Below are 15934 nucleotides of genomic sequence, written 5' to 3' on the forward strand. Positions count from 1 at the left end.
TCTTGGGCGAATTTCTTCTCCCAAGAACAACAAGAACCAGAGACTCCACTCTTCCTAGTAACAAAAATGTCATGGTTTTATAAATATACGTATTCTGGCAATATTTTGAAAAATTTAATTTATGCTTCTGATCTCTAATGAAAAATTTATAAATGAATGAATATTTTTAAGACAAAATATTTCCCTGGCATGGAGTTTTTTTGGTATAGCAATAAAAAGACATCAAAAAAAATGACAAACTATTTTAAACTTTTAAGATTTACCTGTTATAGGAATGTTCTGTGAGACTGATAACTGTACATCTCCAGTTCCTGGTGGCATGTCAACAACTAAGTAGTCCAGTTGACCCCAATCTACCTAAAACCCAAGATGACATAGATTAGATCATTGTATAACATTGTATAAAACTTCAATGTTCAATAGTGATATAAATAAAATTAATGTGTTAATAACAAATCTCAAATCATAGCTATCACTTGAGCCATTGCTAGGTAAAGGCACTGTGCTGAGTCCTAAGGATACATGGATGAATAAATGACAGTCACTCCCTCTAGCAGGCCCTCTTTGAACCATAAGTTTAAATTTTCAGATGACTTATCCCCATGCACACAGGCTAATGTTGAACTCATTTCACAATAGGCTTCTCATTAGGACCAATCATTTATTTTTACTGGGTGTAGCCCACATTTTGCCTAAAGAAGGTATTAACTTTTGGTTCTTTGTTGTTGTTGTTTTTTTTTTCATGTTGCATTTCCCATGCTAATATAATTTTTTAGTTTATTATTTTCCTTCACAAAAATATACTAATAATGAAAACTAAAACTTAATAATAAAAAAATTTAATATAACTTGTGTCCCAATGTTATTAACATTTTGATTTTTTCAAGGCGTTTTTAAAGTATCTATACCCAGAATATTCACCTACATAACCAAGTCCTTAATGCTTAGCCCTCATTTAGATAGGTCTCCAGCGTACCTCAGGTTCTTTACTCCTCAGATACCTCTTCCCTCTGAGGCCCTAGTCTCCATCAATGGCCGAAGGATCCTCTCAATTGTAAAGCAGAATCTTGGAATCATACTAACTCTTCCTTTTCCTTCACTATCCCCAATCAGTTATTCTGCCTTCTAAAAATGTCTCAAACACATCCACTTCTCCCTTTCTCCACTGCCAAGAACCCAAATGAGACCACCCCCATCTATTATTAAAGCCTCCCAACCAACCTCTCTGGCTCCAGCACTGCCCCTCTAGACTGTTCATAACAACACTGAAAAATGGAAGTTTGATAGTGCTACTTTTTTTGTTTAAAACTCTTCTCTTGCCTTTAGGATAATATCTAAGCTTTAGCTCCAGAACACTCTGTCTGCTCTTCTTCACTTGCTAATTCCTCCTCATTCTTCAGAGCTGAGCTTAAAATTCACTTCTGTGGGGAAATTTCCACTAACTTCCATTAGATTCGATAAAGTGTTTCTACTATATACTTTCTCTAATCACCTATTCATTCATTTGCCCAAGAAATGTCCACTGAATACCTACTATGTATTGGGCATTGAGCTAGGTATTGACGATTAAATGGTATCATGATTTCTGCCCTCACAGAACATACAATATAGAGACAGAAATATCGGGGAGATAACTATACTTATAAATACATAATCACCAGCTTTATAATACAAGAAGCACTGTTAAGACAGTAAAATGTGCACAGGTAAGAGCTTGCTAACTTAGAGAAATTGAAAGATCAATATGGCTAGAGAGAAGTGAGTGAAGAGAAGGGTATCATTCATTTACTGTTGTTTCATGATCTGTCTTCCTATAAAACTGTAAACTGAGTTAGATCACTTTAGCCCAGAATGGACAAACAGGAGATGCTTAAGACTTTTTTTTTTTTCCAGGAATGAATGACTAAATGAACATATGCAAAGGCTTGATTTTTTTTTAAACCTAAGTCGAAACTGTATATAATTTCATATTGTGTTCCTTAAAACTTAATAACATATAACATGTCCTTTCCATATAATCATACTTTCATTTATTTATTCATTCATTCATTCATTCAATCATTCATTCATTCATTCATTCATTTTTGTGACAGGGTCTCACTCTGCTGCCCAGGCTGGAATGCAGTGGCATGCTCACAACTCACTACATCCTCAACCTCCTGGGCTGAAGAGATACTCCTACCTCAGCCTCCCTAATTGTTAGGACTATAGATGTGTGCCACCATGTCTGGCCAATTTTTGTGTTTTTTGTGGAGACAGGGTTCTGCCATATTGCTAAGCTGGTCTCAAACTTCTAGGCTCAAGCAATCCTCCCACTTTGGCCTCCCAAAGTGCTGGGATTACAGGCATAAGCCATTATGCCTGGCCATATTCATGCTTTTAAAAAGTATAGATGATATTGGGTCAAACAGATTCATATGTCAACACATCTATTTGACACACATTATCTAAGAATTGATTGGATTCCAGGCATTGTTCCAGGTAATGGGAAAAGAGCAATAAACATAATAAAATCCCAGCCATTATGGAACTGACAATTTAGTGAAGGAGACAACGGAAAGACAGATAGACAAACAAATCAGAAAGTAGTAAGTGCTGTGAAGAAAACTCCAGGTATACCTTACTACAGCAGTCCAAAACCTTTTTGGCACCAGGGACCATTTTGTGGAAGACAAATTTTCCACAGATGTGGGCAGGGGATGGTTTCAGGATGATTCAAGGAACTAAAAGTACTTCACTGTTAAGGCAATTAGTTTCAAATGACTCTAAGTTGAATTTAATGTACCCATAAAACACCTGGACCAGTACCTTCATCACACATAGTAGGCTTTCCATAAAGGCTTGCTGATAAACCAAGCATGCAACCATGGGCAGAACCTAGTGCTTGGACTGAGTAGTAAGTACTGAATTAGGAGGTGGATCCAGGATCCAATCAGGATCTCCCTGGATCCAATGTCAGGATCCAGGATCCAATCAGACTGAGCCCTGACATACTCCATGGTAGGATCCAATAAGATCATGCTCCCTGGCATCATGTCATTGCAAAATTTAATAAGAGCACACTCATTACCCTATGCTTATTAAAAAAAAAAAAAAGAAAAGAAAAGAAAAAAAAAAAGATAACCAGTCCCCCAGCTCAGGGAGATGTATTTGAGCATTTCCTTTTGTCTCCTTGTTAGTTGACTCACAAAAACGTTTCTCAGTGTAAAAACCTCGTGTTTTGGTGTTTAGATTTCCATTGTGTGCAGGCAAATTGACCCAGTTGACTTGGTGACAAAATGGTGGCCATGAAAGGACCAAAATTAGGTCTCTCCTTGACTTCTTAAATTTAATAGAAAGACTAAATATGTTTGGGTCCCTAAAAATTATGCTATAAGAAAACATGCTTTTCTAATAATCATAAAATGATTCTAATTTACAAAAACTGATATACAATAGGCAATTCAAGATTTCTTTCTTTTTTTTTTTTTTTTTTGACAGAGTTGCCCAGGCTAGAGTCCAGTGACATGATCTTGGCTCACTGCAACCTCGCCTCCCAGATTCAAGCAATTCTCCTGCTTCAGCCTCTCAAGTAGCTTGGATTACAGGTGCCCGCCACCACACCTGGATAATTTTTTTGTATTTTTAGTAGAAATGGGGTTTCAACATGTTGGTCAGGCTGGTCTTGAACTCCTAACCTTGTGATCCATATGACTTGGCCTCCCAAAGTGCTGGGTTACAGGTGTGAGGCACTGCACCTGGCAAGGTGTGTTTTTAACAAGAAAAAAATTATAAGAAACAAACTATGTTCTTCAGTGAGAAAAATAATTATTTGTCTAATTTGGAGGTTATTTAAAAGGAGCTTCAAAATGTGGATTTAGAAAGGAAATAGAAACAAGATAAAAAGGAACCAGAAGTAAGGGGAGATGGTCATGTAAGAAATTTAGGGATATGAAGAAAAGAGAATAATTTTGTATAAGAAGGAATCTTATGTAGTAAATCTTTGTCCTAAAGTAAAATGACTGGTTATTTAAGGAAAAGTATAGGAAAAGGTAGAAAGTCCAGGCATGTCATAGATGGTCTGAGTAAGTCATGAAAAGGTTAATAGAAGTTTTAAGAAAGAAATTTGGGGTGTGATTAAGTAGGATATAATTAAAAGAAAATTTTAACAGTTTTTCTAATGATTGAATTTTGATATTAAAACACAGAACTTATCATTTTGGTCCTCTATGTTAAAATAATAAGAGAGCGTTAAGTCATTAATTTGCTTTTGGTAAGATTGCAAGAGGTTTTTGGTTTTAATTCCAAAAGTCTATTTCTTTAACAACCATTTTTTGAATTACAAATAAGTTTCTCTTCTGCCACATTTCTTCCTGAGAACTGTCTAGTTTCTCTGGTTTCATGTTTATCTTGCAGGTCTAGAAAAGTAATATTTTATTCCAGTATAAATTAGTTCTGTATTGATATGACTGCATTGTTTCCTGTAACTAGGACTTAAATGTCTGAATTATTTCATGTAACCAGGACTTCCTATGCTGTTACTAAATGTATTCCCCTGTTCAAAGTTACTGGCCTAGGAAACAAAGGTTGCTTAGGAAGACTGAAGTTTAAAAGGGTTAAGGTTTTTATATTCATGTAGCTTTCTGTATTGCTTTTTAAGTCTTTTGATTGTCACTCTGGTTAAATGAGTAACTACTATTTGGCAGTGAGCTATGATTCTGTTGAAGGAAGTACTTTGAACTTTTTGACATCTTTGGTAGGTTCTCCCAAGATCCAAATCCTAAATCAAGCTTCTTAGCCTAAAATTAATTTTGAAATTTTCCAGCTGGGCCCCTGGAGAGCCTCAAAGGCTGTATCTCTCAACTTGAGGAGATTTTAAATGATTAAGCTTATTTGGCAAATAATATGGGAAGCACTGTCAAACAAGGAATGCTGTTGAATTTCCTTTAAGTTATATTTGTATAAATGTGTCATTAGAAGGTATTCCAAAATTGCATAAGATTCCTAAAATTCTGATATTTTGGGATATATGTCATGATGTGAAATTGGTTATCTGCTACCAATATATCTAGATTTCTTAGTTAGTTAAAAACTCTCATCAGATCTTTGATTGTGGCTGTTCTGGGTTTTTGTCGTTCACAGTTATTATCTTAAATTTTTCTCTGGAAGCACTTGCAACTGGCTATAGTCCAAAATTGTCAATTAAGACTGAGCAAAACAAAATTACATGAAGTTAAGTAATTGTTAAGCATAATGCTTTTATGATTTAAATGTTTTGTTTTCCAGATTTAGGAAATTTTCTGTCATAAGTTATTTCTAGTTTACAATAATTTGATAACATATCCTTTGTGAACAAAGCTGGGAGCACTTGCTTTTTCTCCCAACTTGATTCCTACAAAATTTAGAAACCATTAATGAGTATTCTTATTTTTACATAATGTAAGTTCAGTAAAAATCTGCTCTCTCAGCCAGGTGTGGTGGCTAATGCCTGTAATGCCAGCACTTTGGGAGGCCAAGGTGGGCAAATCAGACTAGCCTGGATAACCTGGTAAAACACTGTCTCTACTAAAAAAAAAAAATACAAAAAATTAACCAGGTGTAGTGACATGCACCTGTAATCTCTGCTACTCCAGAGGCTGAGGTAGGAGAATTACTTAAACCTGGGGTGCAGAGATTGTAGTGAGCCAAGATCATGCCACTGCACTCCAGCCTGGGCAAGACAGCAAGACTCCATCTCAGGAAAAAAATATCTGCTCTCTGTTTTTAAGCAAGATACAATGGGAGACAGTGATTATATTACCAAGGATTGGCCTGAAATATCATATCTAAGAATGTGCATAAAATGCCTGGCTTCAAGAGTTCCTAGCTTTACAGAGAGTGAATGAAAACTCACTTCCTGGAAGGCCCAAGAACCTTAAGACTGTAAATAAAAACTAAAGCCTGCCTTGGTTTGGCTTCCTTGCTGCAAAAGTTTCTAAATCTGAGATTTCCTAGGTGATCACTGAGAAGAGAAAAAGTTATGCTTCTAAGGAAAGCAAAAGTATATCTCTTATTAGATTGTAACTCTGTGTACCATCTTCAAGTCCTTGTCATCTATCTGTAGATTAGACTGAATCTTCCTAAGTTCCTCCAATATTTGGTTATAACTAAATCCCAGTGGAGTCTCTCAACCCTCTTTTCACAATCCAGACTAGGAACGTCCTGAGGACATTCAGGGAATTTCCCCTTTTAAAGTCTGACCAACTAGTGGAATATCAGAATTAGGGACAAACTAGACCTTTAGGATACTATGACCCCTTGTCTCAGAGCAGTTGATGCTGTCTCTTCCTTTGCAAAAGCCATAGAGAAGATGGTTATGGGGCTACCTCTCACTGTCTGTTTTATACTCTGTTAGGGTTTTCTTGAAGTTACATCATAAGCCACCTAGCAAACCATGAGGTTCTCTTTCTATCCTCACCTGACCATCACCTGGTGTAATAACTTGCCCAATCCTGCCACTACTTGTCTTTCCTAAGGCCAAGTCTGCCTAATAAGTGGAACTGCATGCACTTACTAGGTCATGTCTTTTAGCCACAGGTAAAACAGCCAGTATTTACACAGACATCAGGTATGCCTTCAAGGTTGTTCATAACTTTGGTATCTGTGTAAAATCTGTCCACAGTACACTACTGGAAAACTATTGCATGCCTCCATGGGCCACTTCCCATTACTGAGTGATCCCTTTAAAATATGGCAACAAGATTGTATTCAGCTCCCTGCCTCACAAAGAAACCAGTATGTACTAATTATGATTTGCATGTTTTCAAATTGAGTTAAAGCTTTCTCTTCTTGATAGGTCACAGCAATGGCAGTAGTTCAGCCTTACTGGAACAATTATACCAACGTGGGAAGTCTCTCAAGAGCTTTATAGTGACTAAGGAACTCATTTTACAGGGCAAAAAATTCAAAATGTTTATAAAATTTTGCCTATTAACACCCACTGGGGTGGTGGAATGGACTAAAAGAATAATAAAAGCCCAATGACAAAGTTCTGAGTGGCATTTAGCCTGCCATGGCCCTAGGCCATTTCTTCAGTCTTTTTTTAACCCTGGTGGGCATTCAACACCCTCTTCCTGGAGTTCTGAATTCATCCAGTCAGGAGAAACCACATTTTTGTTTGTTTCTTTGTTTGTTTGTTTGTTTTTACTTGTCCGTTCAGACCCCATTCATCTCCTGAGAAAGGACTTCTTAGAAACCCACCAGGCCCATATATCCTTCTCCTAAAAGGGGGGAAAATAATACTTGAGTTATCTTCACCGGGAGATTTGGCCACAAAAACAGCTCTTATGCAAATTCCCATCTACTCAGTCAGACTCACCAATTCTACCCCTCCTGCTCTCCAAGAGCTACCTGAGAGTCTTGGGGCACACACCAACACTGACAATGACCCCATGGATTATAGCTGGAGACACTCTCAGGGATGCAGTTTGCTGAAAGGGATTAACTCTAGTGAAGGAGCTGCACAGGAAGGTTTCTGAGGTCCTGGTTTGGAACAGGTTCTGTTTAGAATGGATATATGGTCAGAAATTTGTCTGCACTGTTAATAGAGCTGCCTGCTTTACCACTCATGCCATCAGGGCACAACAGAGATCCCCTAGACTGCCTTGCTTGCATAGTCCTAGACAACCACACTGCTTTAGACTAACATCTCACTGCACAGGATGGTGTTTCTGCTATCGCTAACACTTGCTGCTGTATCTGAGTAAATACTTCCAGTCAGGTGCATCAGGAACATTCAAGGTTTTAAAGCTAGTCAAATCTCTGAAAGGGACACCTTCAGAAAGCCTCCTGGCTAGACTTATTGGATGGAATTTCCAATGTCCAGACCTTTTCAGCTGTCTTAACCCTAGTATAAGATTACTTCTGTGCTTCACTCAACAAGTATTACTGATCCTCCTTGTATTTGGGCTAAGCATTTGGCTGCTTCTTAAAATTGTTCTAGCCTGTTTTAAGAGATGTCTGAAAGAGACTCCCACTAGGATTGTGCTGACTCAATCCTTAAGACTTTAAACTCACTTTAGCTGGAAACTAGAGCAAACAACCCAAGAGACTTTGGTTCAAATTTAGCACATACTTGAGTGCCTCTCATAGGTAAATGACTCTAGTTGTTCAATTGGCCACTGCCCTGACACAAGGATCTCTACAAGGGACGAGAGGGACCTAGAGCAGGTAGTCAGCCATTCTGGCACCATGATGGGATGCAATGCCATCTGCCAACAGGTTTGAGCCAGTCCTTCAAGATGGATCCTGAGAGCAGACTGAGCCTCAGTTTTAAATACAGCCATGTGGCCATCTGCTGACTAGAGATTACACACATACTGTTCCCCCAAAACTCACACATTTGAATCTCTAGAACCTTTGGGGCTCACCTGAACCACGCAATGAGAATTAATCAGGTTGCAAGTTTCAATCCTTTATTTGCACAAAGAGAACTGATTGGGGACCTGGGTGTAAACTTTTGCTATAAAATCTGAGCTTTGTTTCCCTTGTTCTCTGAAACAAATAATGTTCAGGCTGCTAACTCTTTATTCCTTTGTCCTAGAACTGGGTTGAAGTAACTCCTTCTGAAACATAATCCGGAGCACTAAACAATTTCATTTCTCTAACCAAGGCCTATTGCTTAATCAGCAGGAAGTAGCTACAGTGGTTGTCACCCCTTTTTCCTCAATACTGAGGAATGGACATAATAAAGGGGAGATTTGGAACCACATTAGACTATTCTGGTTCGACTTTTATGTAATGAAGCCGTGGGCTGTTTTTCAGTTGCTGTGGACCCCCAGCTTAAAGATATGTAACCTGAACAGGAAGATGAACCAAAAGGCAGACCCTAAGTGCTTGAACTAAGGAGTAAGAACTGAATTAAGAGGTGGATACTGCATGGCAGAATCCAGGATCCAATAAGATCAAGCCCTGGCATCACCCTATGGCAGGATTCAGTGAGCTTGGAGAGACAGATTTGAGCACTTCCTTCTATCTCTTTGTCAGTTGACTCGCAAAAAACCTTTCTCAGTATAAAAATCTGGTGCTTCAGTGCTTGATTTTCCATTGTGTGCAGGCAAACAGGTCCAGGTTGGCTCGGTGACAGTTCCAGTTCTCTTGTAAAAGAGACACAAAAGCAATGATTACAGAATAATTTGGGGAGCCTCTAGATTCTGCTTACTGTTTACTTGTATAAATTGTATTTTACTAAGTGTAGGGAAATAAGAGCTAGCAAAACAGCCAAGAATCTCATTTAGTAAAACCCAGTGGTGGATCCAGATTTTGTGTGGCCTGAAGCATATACAATTTGAATGGTGATCTCTAAAAATAAGAATACAAAATTATGAATGTAAAATTAGGTACAAAGGTAAATATTTACTTAGAATATGAAAAGAAATTACCATAAAGTTCTGAAGGCTGAGAGAGTCACATTCCTTTCTCAAGAACTCTTTGAACAGAAATGCTTATATAGAAATATTTTCTGACCTTCCTGACCATATCCTGGCTGTCTCTCCCCAACAAGAACATTCTACAGTTCCCAGAATCTCCCAGGATCCTATGCAAATGTGAAACTTTGAACTTAAGCTTTATTGGCTTCATGGTAACCCCACCTTTGGTAAAACTTTCTCAGCTCCCTTTCAGGCTCCAAACTCAAAGGATTTCAGCAGGTCAGACTCAGTCAGTCTAGAAATTATGGAGTTACAAAAGTACTCCAGAGTTGCCCTGTGGATACAGAGGCAGCACTGAAGCAGAAAATTCATCAAGGTAACCAGGAAGTCAAATATGTACATAAAATTAAGAATGATATACACAGCATAATGAAATAATCAAAAACAAAGCAAGTGGCCAGGACAGCTAAGAAGGATAGGATGAGGTACTATTAAGGGGCAAAAGTTCAGACTTGAGTCAGCCAAGAGAAGCTTCCTGCTAGATGTCTCTTGTACACAGTAACACATGACCATTATTACCCTCTAATGTGAGATACAGCACTTTTGCTTTTTTTTTTTTTTTTTGAGATGGCGTTTTGCTCTTGTGGCCCAGGTTGGAGCACAATGGCATGATCTTGGCTCACCGCAACCTCTGCCTCCCGGGTTCAAGCGAGTCTCCTGCCTCAGCCTCCCAAGTAGCTGGGATTACAGGCATGTGTCACCATGCCTGGTTAATTTTTCATAGAGAGAGGGTTTCACCATGTTGATCAGGCTGGTCTCAAACTCCTGACCTGAGGTGATGTGCTCACCTCAGCCTCCCAAAGTGCTGGGATTACAGGCATGAACCATCATGCTCAGCCACTTTTGGATCCAAACAGAATGCATTCACTGAGCTGTTGAGCAAAGCCATTAAATATTAGGATAGTTGTTTTCTTCATTTTTCCTTACAATATTGTCAAATATGTATTTGGTATTTCTCATTTACTGACATAAAATCCTAAAATCCTTGGACTCTCTAGAGTGATAAGAGTATCTTTTGTATTCTAATAAGTTGACTAGTGGCTAGGGCACCTACATAGCCTCAAGATGAGAACTGGTTGCTAGGTGAATCAATGTTGTGATTAGAATGTTGAAACTTTGAGTGCCAGGCCCAACCTCTATGGAGGGGAGGGGGCATGACTGATTACATCATGGGTTTATCAAGGAAAATAGCCCAAACTAACAGTGACAATGGTAATTTTAGGCTAACGCGTTTTCCTCAAATAATATTTTATATTTTATACTCAAAATGTCTAATAATCTGAGAATAACTCAAAGACCCAAGGGCAATTCCCTCTTTTCTGAGGAATAATTGGGAACTAAAATTATATTTTATATTTGGGCTGATAAGGTAATTTGTCTTTTTCAGAACATCAGTTATAAAGAATATGGTGTTATGAGTAGGAAAAGAACAAGGGTCACTATCTTTTAGGGACACTTAAGAAACAGATCAAAACAGCAGCAATCAGGTCTCACTCTAAAATATTCTGGGAACACAGTGCAAATAGGTTGAATTCTACGTGTTGAATAGAAAAGGGTCCAACGAATGTATGGTCAATAGTTCCATTTTAGGCTTCTAAGCTGTTTAACTGCTTCTCTTCTTCAAGCAGTTTACCACAATCAGTTTCTAGAGTAGCAGTTTCTACCATTAGCACTACATAAGCTAAGTCTAAGGACCATAGGGTCAACTTACACTTCTCCAAAGCAAAGGCAGAGTATCCCAGACATTCTATTCTGCTAGCAAGGCCAATGTGAGCTAGATGAAAATAACATCAGCAGTGTTGTAAACTGAGCCACATAGAATCAAGTAACAAAATCACTGCTAAGACAGAGAGCTCTGCTGGAGTCAAAGTAGTGGCCAAGAAGAATTAAGATCCTAAGGGCATGTAAAGATGTAACCAAAGAACAAATAGAGAAATCATGAAGTAAAAGAGATATAGATTGGTTTGAACAACTCAAAAGTGGGCTGTGCCCAAGGTAGCCCATGCATATGGTGCTTGGAATACGCCATAAGTGATAGGACAACTTCTTAAAGGAAGTTAGGATGATGGCCGAATAGGAACAGCTCCAGAGTGCAGTTCCCAGTAAGAGCAATACATAGCGGTGAGTGCCCACTGCATTTTCAAACAAATTTTCACTGCCCACAGACCAGGAGATAACCGGGCCGAGAAGCACCATCAGTTTTCAGCATGGCGGTTTCAGCCAGGGCTGGCTTGCCACACAGAAACTCACACAAATCTGGGTGGCCATTTCAACTGGCCCCTGGAACACCTGGGAGACAGAGCCTCCCAGGACGGTCCAGCTCAGTGAGGGGAAGGGCAACAACCACTAACAAGGCAGGCTACCACTAACAAGGCAGTTCACATAGCAGCTGGGCAGAGCCCATGGCGGCTCAGCAATGCCTCTGCTGGCAGACTGTGAGTAGACTACTGTGTGCAGGCAAGGGCATCTATGAAAAAAGGCAGCAGCATGACAGGTATGTAATAAATAAAGCCAACCTTCCTAGGAAAGAGCACCTGGGAAAAGAGGCGGTTATGAGTTTCACTGCAGCAGACTTAAAAATACCTGCCTAGCAGCTCTGCACGGAACAACGGTACTCCACAGCACAGCACTTGAACTCCTATAAGGGACAGACTGTCTCCTCAAGCAGCTCCCCGACCCCTGTATACCCAAACGGACACCTCATAAAGGAGAGCTCAGGCTGACATCTGGCAGGTACCCTTCTGGGACGAAGACAGCAAAAGAAGAAACCGGCAGCAACCCTTACTGTTCTGCAGACCCCACAGGTGATCCCCAGGCAAGCAGGGTCTGGAGCGGACCTCCAGCAGTCCTACAGCAGAGGGGCCTGACTGTTAGAAGGAAAACTAAGAAACAGAAAGAAATAATTTCATCAACAAAAAGGACATCCACTCAGAGACCCTATCCAAAAGTCACCAACTGCAAAGACCACAGGTAGATAAAGCCACTAAGATGGGAAGAAACCAGAGCAAAAAGGATGAAAACACCAAAAATCAGAATGCCTCTCTTCCTCCAAAGGAAGACAACTCCTCCCCAGCTAGGGATCAAAGATGGAGAATGATTCTGATGAACTGACAGAAAAAGGCTTCAGAAGGTAGGGAATAATAAACTTCTTAGAGCAAAAAAACCATGTGTTAGCCCAATGCAAGGAAACTAAGATCCTTGAAAAAAGGTTAGATGAGGTGCTAACTAGAATAAACAGCTTAGAGAAGAACATAAACGACTTGACGGAGCTGAAAAACACAACACAAAAACTTCACGAAGCATACACAAGTTTTAATAGCTGAATCAACCAAGAATAACAGAGATTGAAGATAAACTCAATGAAATATAATGAGAAGGCAAGAATAGAGAAAAAAGAGTGAAAAGAAATAAACAAAGCCTCCAAGAAATATGGGATTATGTGAAAAGACCTAATCTGCGTTTGATAGGTGTACCTGAATGTGACGGAGAGAATGAATCCAAGCTGGAAAACACTCTTCAGGATATTAGCCAGGAGAACTTCCCCAACCTAGCAAGCCAGGCCACTATGCAGGTCCAGGAATTAGAGACAATACCACAAAGATACTCCTCAAGAAGAGCAACCCCAAGGCACATAATCGTCAGACTCACCAGCGTTGAAATGAAGGAAAAAATGCTAAGGGCAGCCAGACAGAAAGGTCAGGTTACCCACAAAGGGAAGCCCATCAGACCCACAGTGGATCTCTCAGCAGAAACCCTACAAGCCAGAAGAGAGTGGGGGCCAATATTCAAATTTCTTAAAGAGAAAAACTTTGAACCTAGAATTTCATATCCTGCCAAAATAGTTTCATAAGTGAAGGAGAAACAAAATCCTTTACGAACAAGCAATTGCTCAGAGATTTCATCACCACCAGGACTGCCTTACAAGACCTCCTGAAAGAAGCACTAAACATAGAAAGGAACAACCAGTACCAGCCACTCTGAAAACATACCAAATGGTAAAGAGCATTGACACAATGAAGAAACTGCCATCAATTAATGGGCAAAACAACCAGCTAGCATAAAAATGGCAGGATCAAATTCACACATAAGAATATTAACCTTAAATGAAAATGGGCTAAATGCCCCAATCAAAAGACACAGACTGGCAAATTGGATAAAAAGTCAAAACCCACTGGTGTGCTGTATTCAGGAAACCCATCTCACATGCAAGGACACACATAGAATCAAAATAAAGGGATGGAGGAAGATTTATCAAGCAAATGGAGAGCAAAAAAAAAACAGGAATTGCAATCCTAGTCTCTGATATAATGGACTTAAAACCAATAAAGATCAAAAGAGACAAAGAAGGGCATTACATAATGGTAAAAAGGATCAATGTATCAAGAAGAGCTAATGATCCTAAATATATACACACCCAATACAGGAGCTCCCAGGTACATAAGGCAAGTTATTAATGACCTACAAAGAGATATAGACTTTCACACAATAATAGTGAGAGACTTTAACATGCCACTGTTAATACTAGACAGATCAATGAGACAGAAAATTAAAAAGGATATCCAGGACTTGAACTCAGATCTGGACCAAGTAGACTAACAGACATCTACAGAACTCTTGACCCCAAATCCACAGAATATACATTCTTCTCATTACCGCATTGCACCTACTCTAAAACTGACCACATACTTGGAAGTAAATCACTCTGCAGCAAATGCAAACCAACAGAAATCATAACAACCAGTCTCTCACACCACAGGGCTATCAAATTAGAATCCAAAATTTAAAAACTAGCTCAGAACTGCACAGCTTCATGGAAACTGAACAACTTGCTCCTCAACGTCAACTGGATAAACAATGAAATGAAGGCAGAAATAAAGATGTTCTTTGAAACCAATGAGAACAAAGACACTATGTACCCATACCAAAACCTCTGGTACACATTTAAAGTATTATCTAGAGGAAAATTTATAGCTATAAATGCCCATATGAGAATCAAGGAAAGATCGAGAATCGATACCCTATAGTCAAAATTGAAAGAGCTAGAGGAGCAAGATCAAACAAATTCAAAAACTAGCAGAAGACAAGAAATAATTAAGATCAGAGAAGAACTGAAGGAGACAGAGACACAAAAAACCCTTCAAAAAAAAAAACCAATAAATCCAGGAGCTGGTTTTTTTTGGAAAGATCAATAAAATAGAATGCTAGCCAGATTAATAAAAAAGAAAAGGGGAAAGAATCAAATAGATGCAATAAAAAATGATAAAGGTGATATCACCAGCAATTCCACAGAAATACAAACTACCATCAGAGATTACTACAAAAAAACTCTATGAACATAAATCAGTAAGCCTAGAAGAAATGGATAAATTCCGGGACACTTGCACCCTCCCAAGCCTAAACCAGGAAGAAGTTGAAACCTTGAATAGACCAATAACAAGGGCTAAAGTTGAGGCAGCAATTAATAGCCTTCCACCAAAAAAAGTCCAGGTCCAGACAGGTTCACAGATGAACTCTACCAGACGTACAAAGAGGAGCTGGTATCATTCCTTCAGAAACTATTCCAAACAATCCTAAGAGAGGGAATCCTTCCCAAATCATTGTATGAGACCAACATCATCCTGATACGAAAACTCGACAGAGACTCAACAAAAAAACAAAACTTCAGGATGATATCCATGATGAACATCTATGCAAAAATCTTCAATAAAATACTGGCAAACCGATTGCAACAGAACATCAAAAAGCTTATCCATCACGATCAAGTAGGCTTCATACCGGGGATGCAAGGCTGATTCAACATAGGCAAGTCTATAAACGTAATCCGCCACATAAACAGAACTAAAGACAAAAACCACGATTATCTCAATAGATGCAGAGAAGGCCTTCAACAAAATTCAAGATCCTTTATGCTAAAAACTCTCAATAAACTAGGTATCACAGGAACATATCTCAAAACAATAAAAGCTATTTACAACAAACCTACAGCCAATATCATACCGAATAGGCAAAAACTGGAAGCATTCCCCCTGAAATCCGGCACTAGACAAGGATGCCCTCTCTCACCATTCCTGTTCTATATAGTATTGGAAGTTCTAGCCAGAGCAATTAGGCAAGAAAAAAAAAGGGGGTATTCAATTAGGAAAAGAGGAAGTCAAATTGTCTCTATTTGAAGATGACATGATTGTATATTTAGAATTCCCCATTGTCTCAGCCCAAAATCTCCTTAAACTAATAAGCAACTTCAGCAAAGTCTCAGGATAGAAAATCAATGTGCAAATATCACAAGCCTTTCTATACACCAATAACAGACTAACAGAGAGCCAAATCATGAGCAAACTCCCATTCACAATTGCTACAAAGAGAATAAAATACCTAGAAATACAACTAACAAAGGATGTAAAGGACCTTTTCAAGGAGAACTACAAACCACTGCTCAAGGAAATAAGAGAGGACACAAACAGTTGGAAAAATATTCTGTGCTCATGGTT

At 38.9% G+C, this 15934-nt stretch overlaps 1 protein-coding gene across 5 annotated transcripts in view; it reads right to left on the minus strand.

Moving 5' to 3' along the window:
* NUBPL (nucleotide binding protein like) overlaps positions 1-15934 on the minus strand; it is a 246578-nt gene that overhangs the window by 51360 nt on the left and 179284 nt on the right. For all 5 annotated transcript variants that reach the window (XM_032242590.1, XM_032242592.1, XM_032242594.1 and 2 more), the window contains one exon: positions 264-357. In XM_032242590.1, the coding sequence (XP_032098481.1) occupies positions 264-357 (94 nt within the window). The remainder of the gene's footprint in view (positions 1-263; positions 358-15934) is intronic.

The sequence above is a fragment of the Sapajus apella genome, unplaced genomic scaffold, assembly GCF_009761245.1.
Source record: "Sapajus apella isolate SASKATOON/1434 unplaced genomic scaffold, GSC_monkey_1.0 scaffold50, whole genome shotgun sequence".
Taxonomy (NCBI): domain Eukaryota; kingdom Metazoa; phylum Chordata; class Mammalia; order Primates; family Cebidae; genus Sapajus; species Sapajus apella.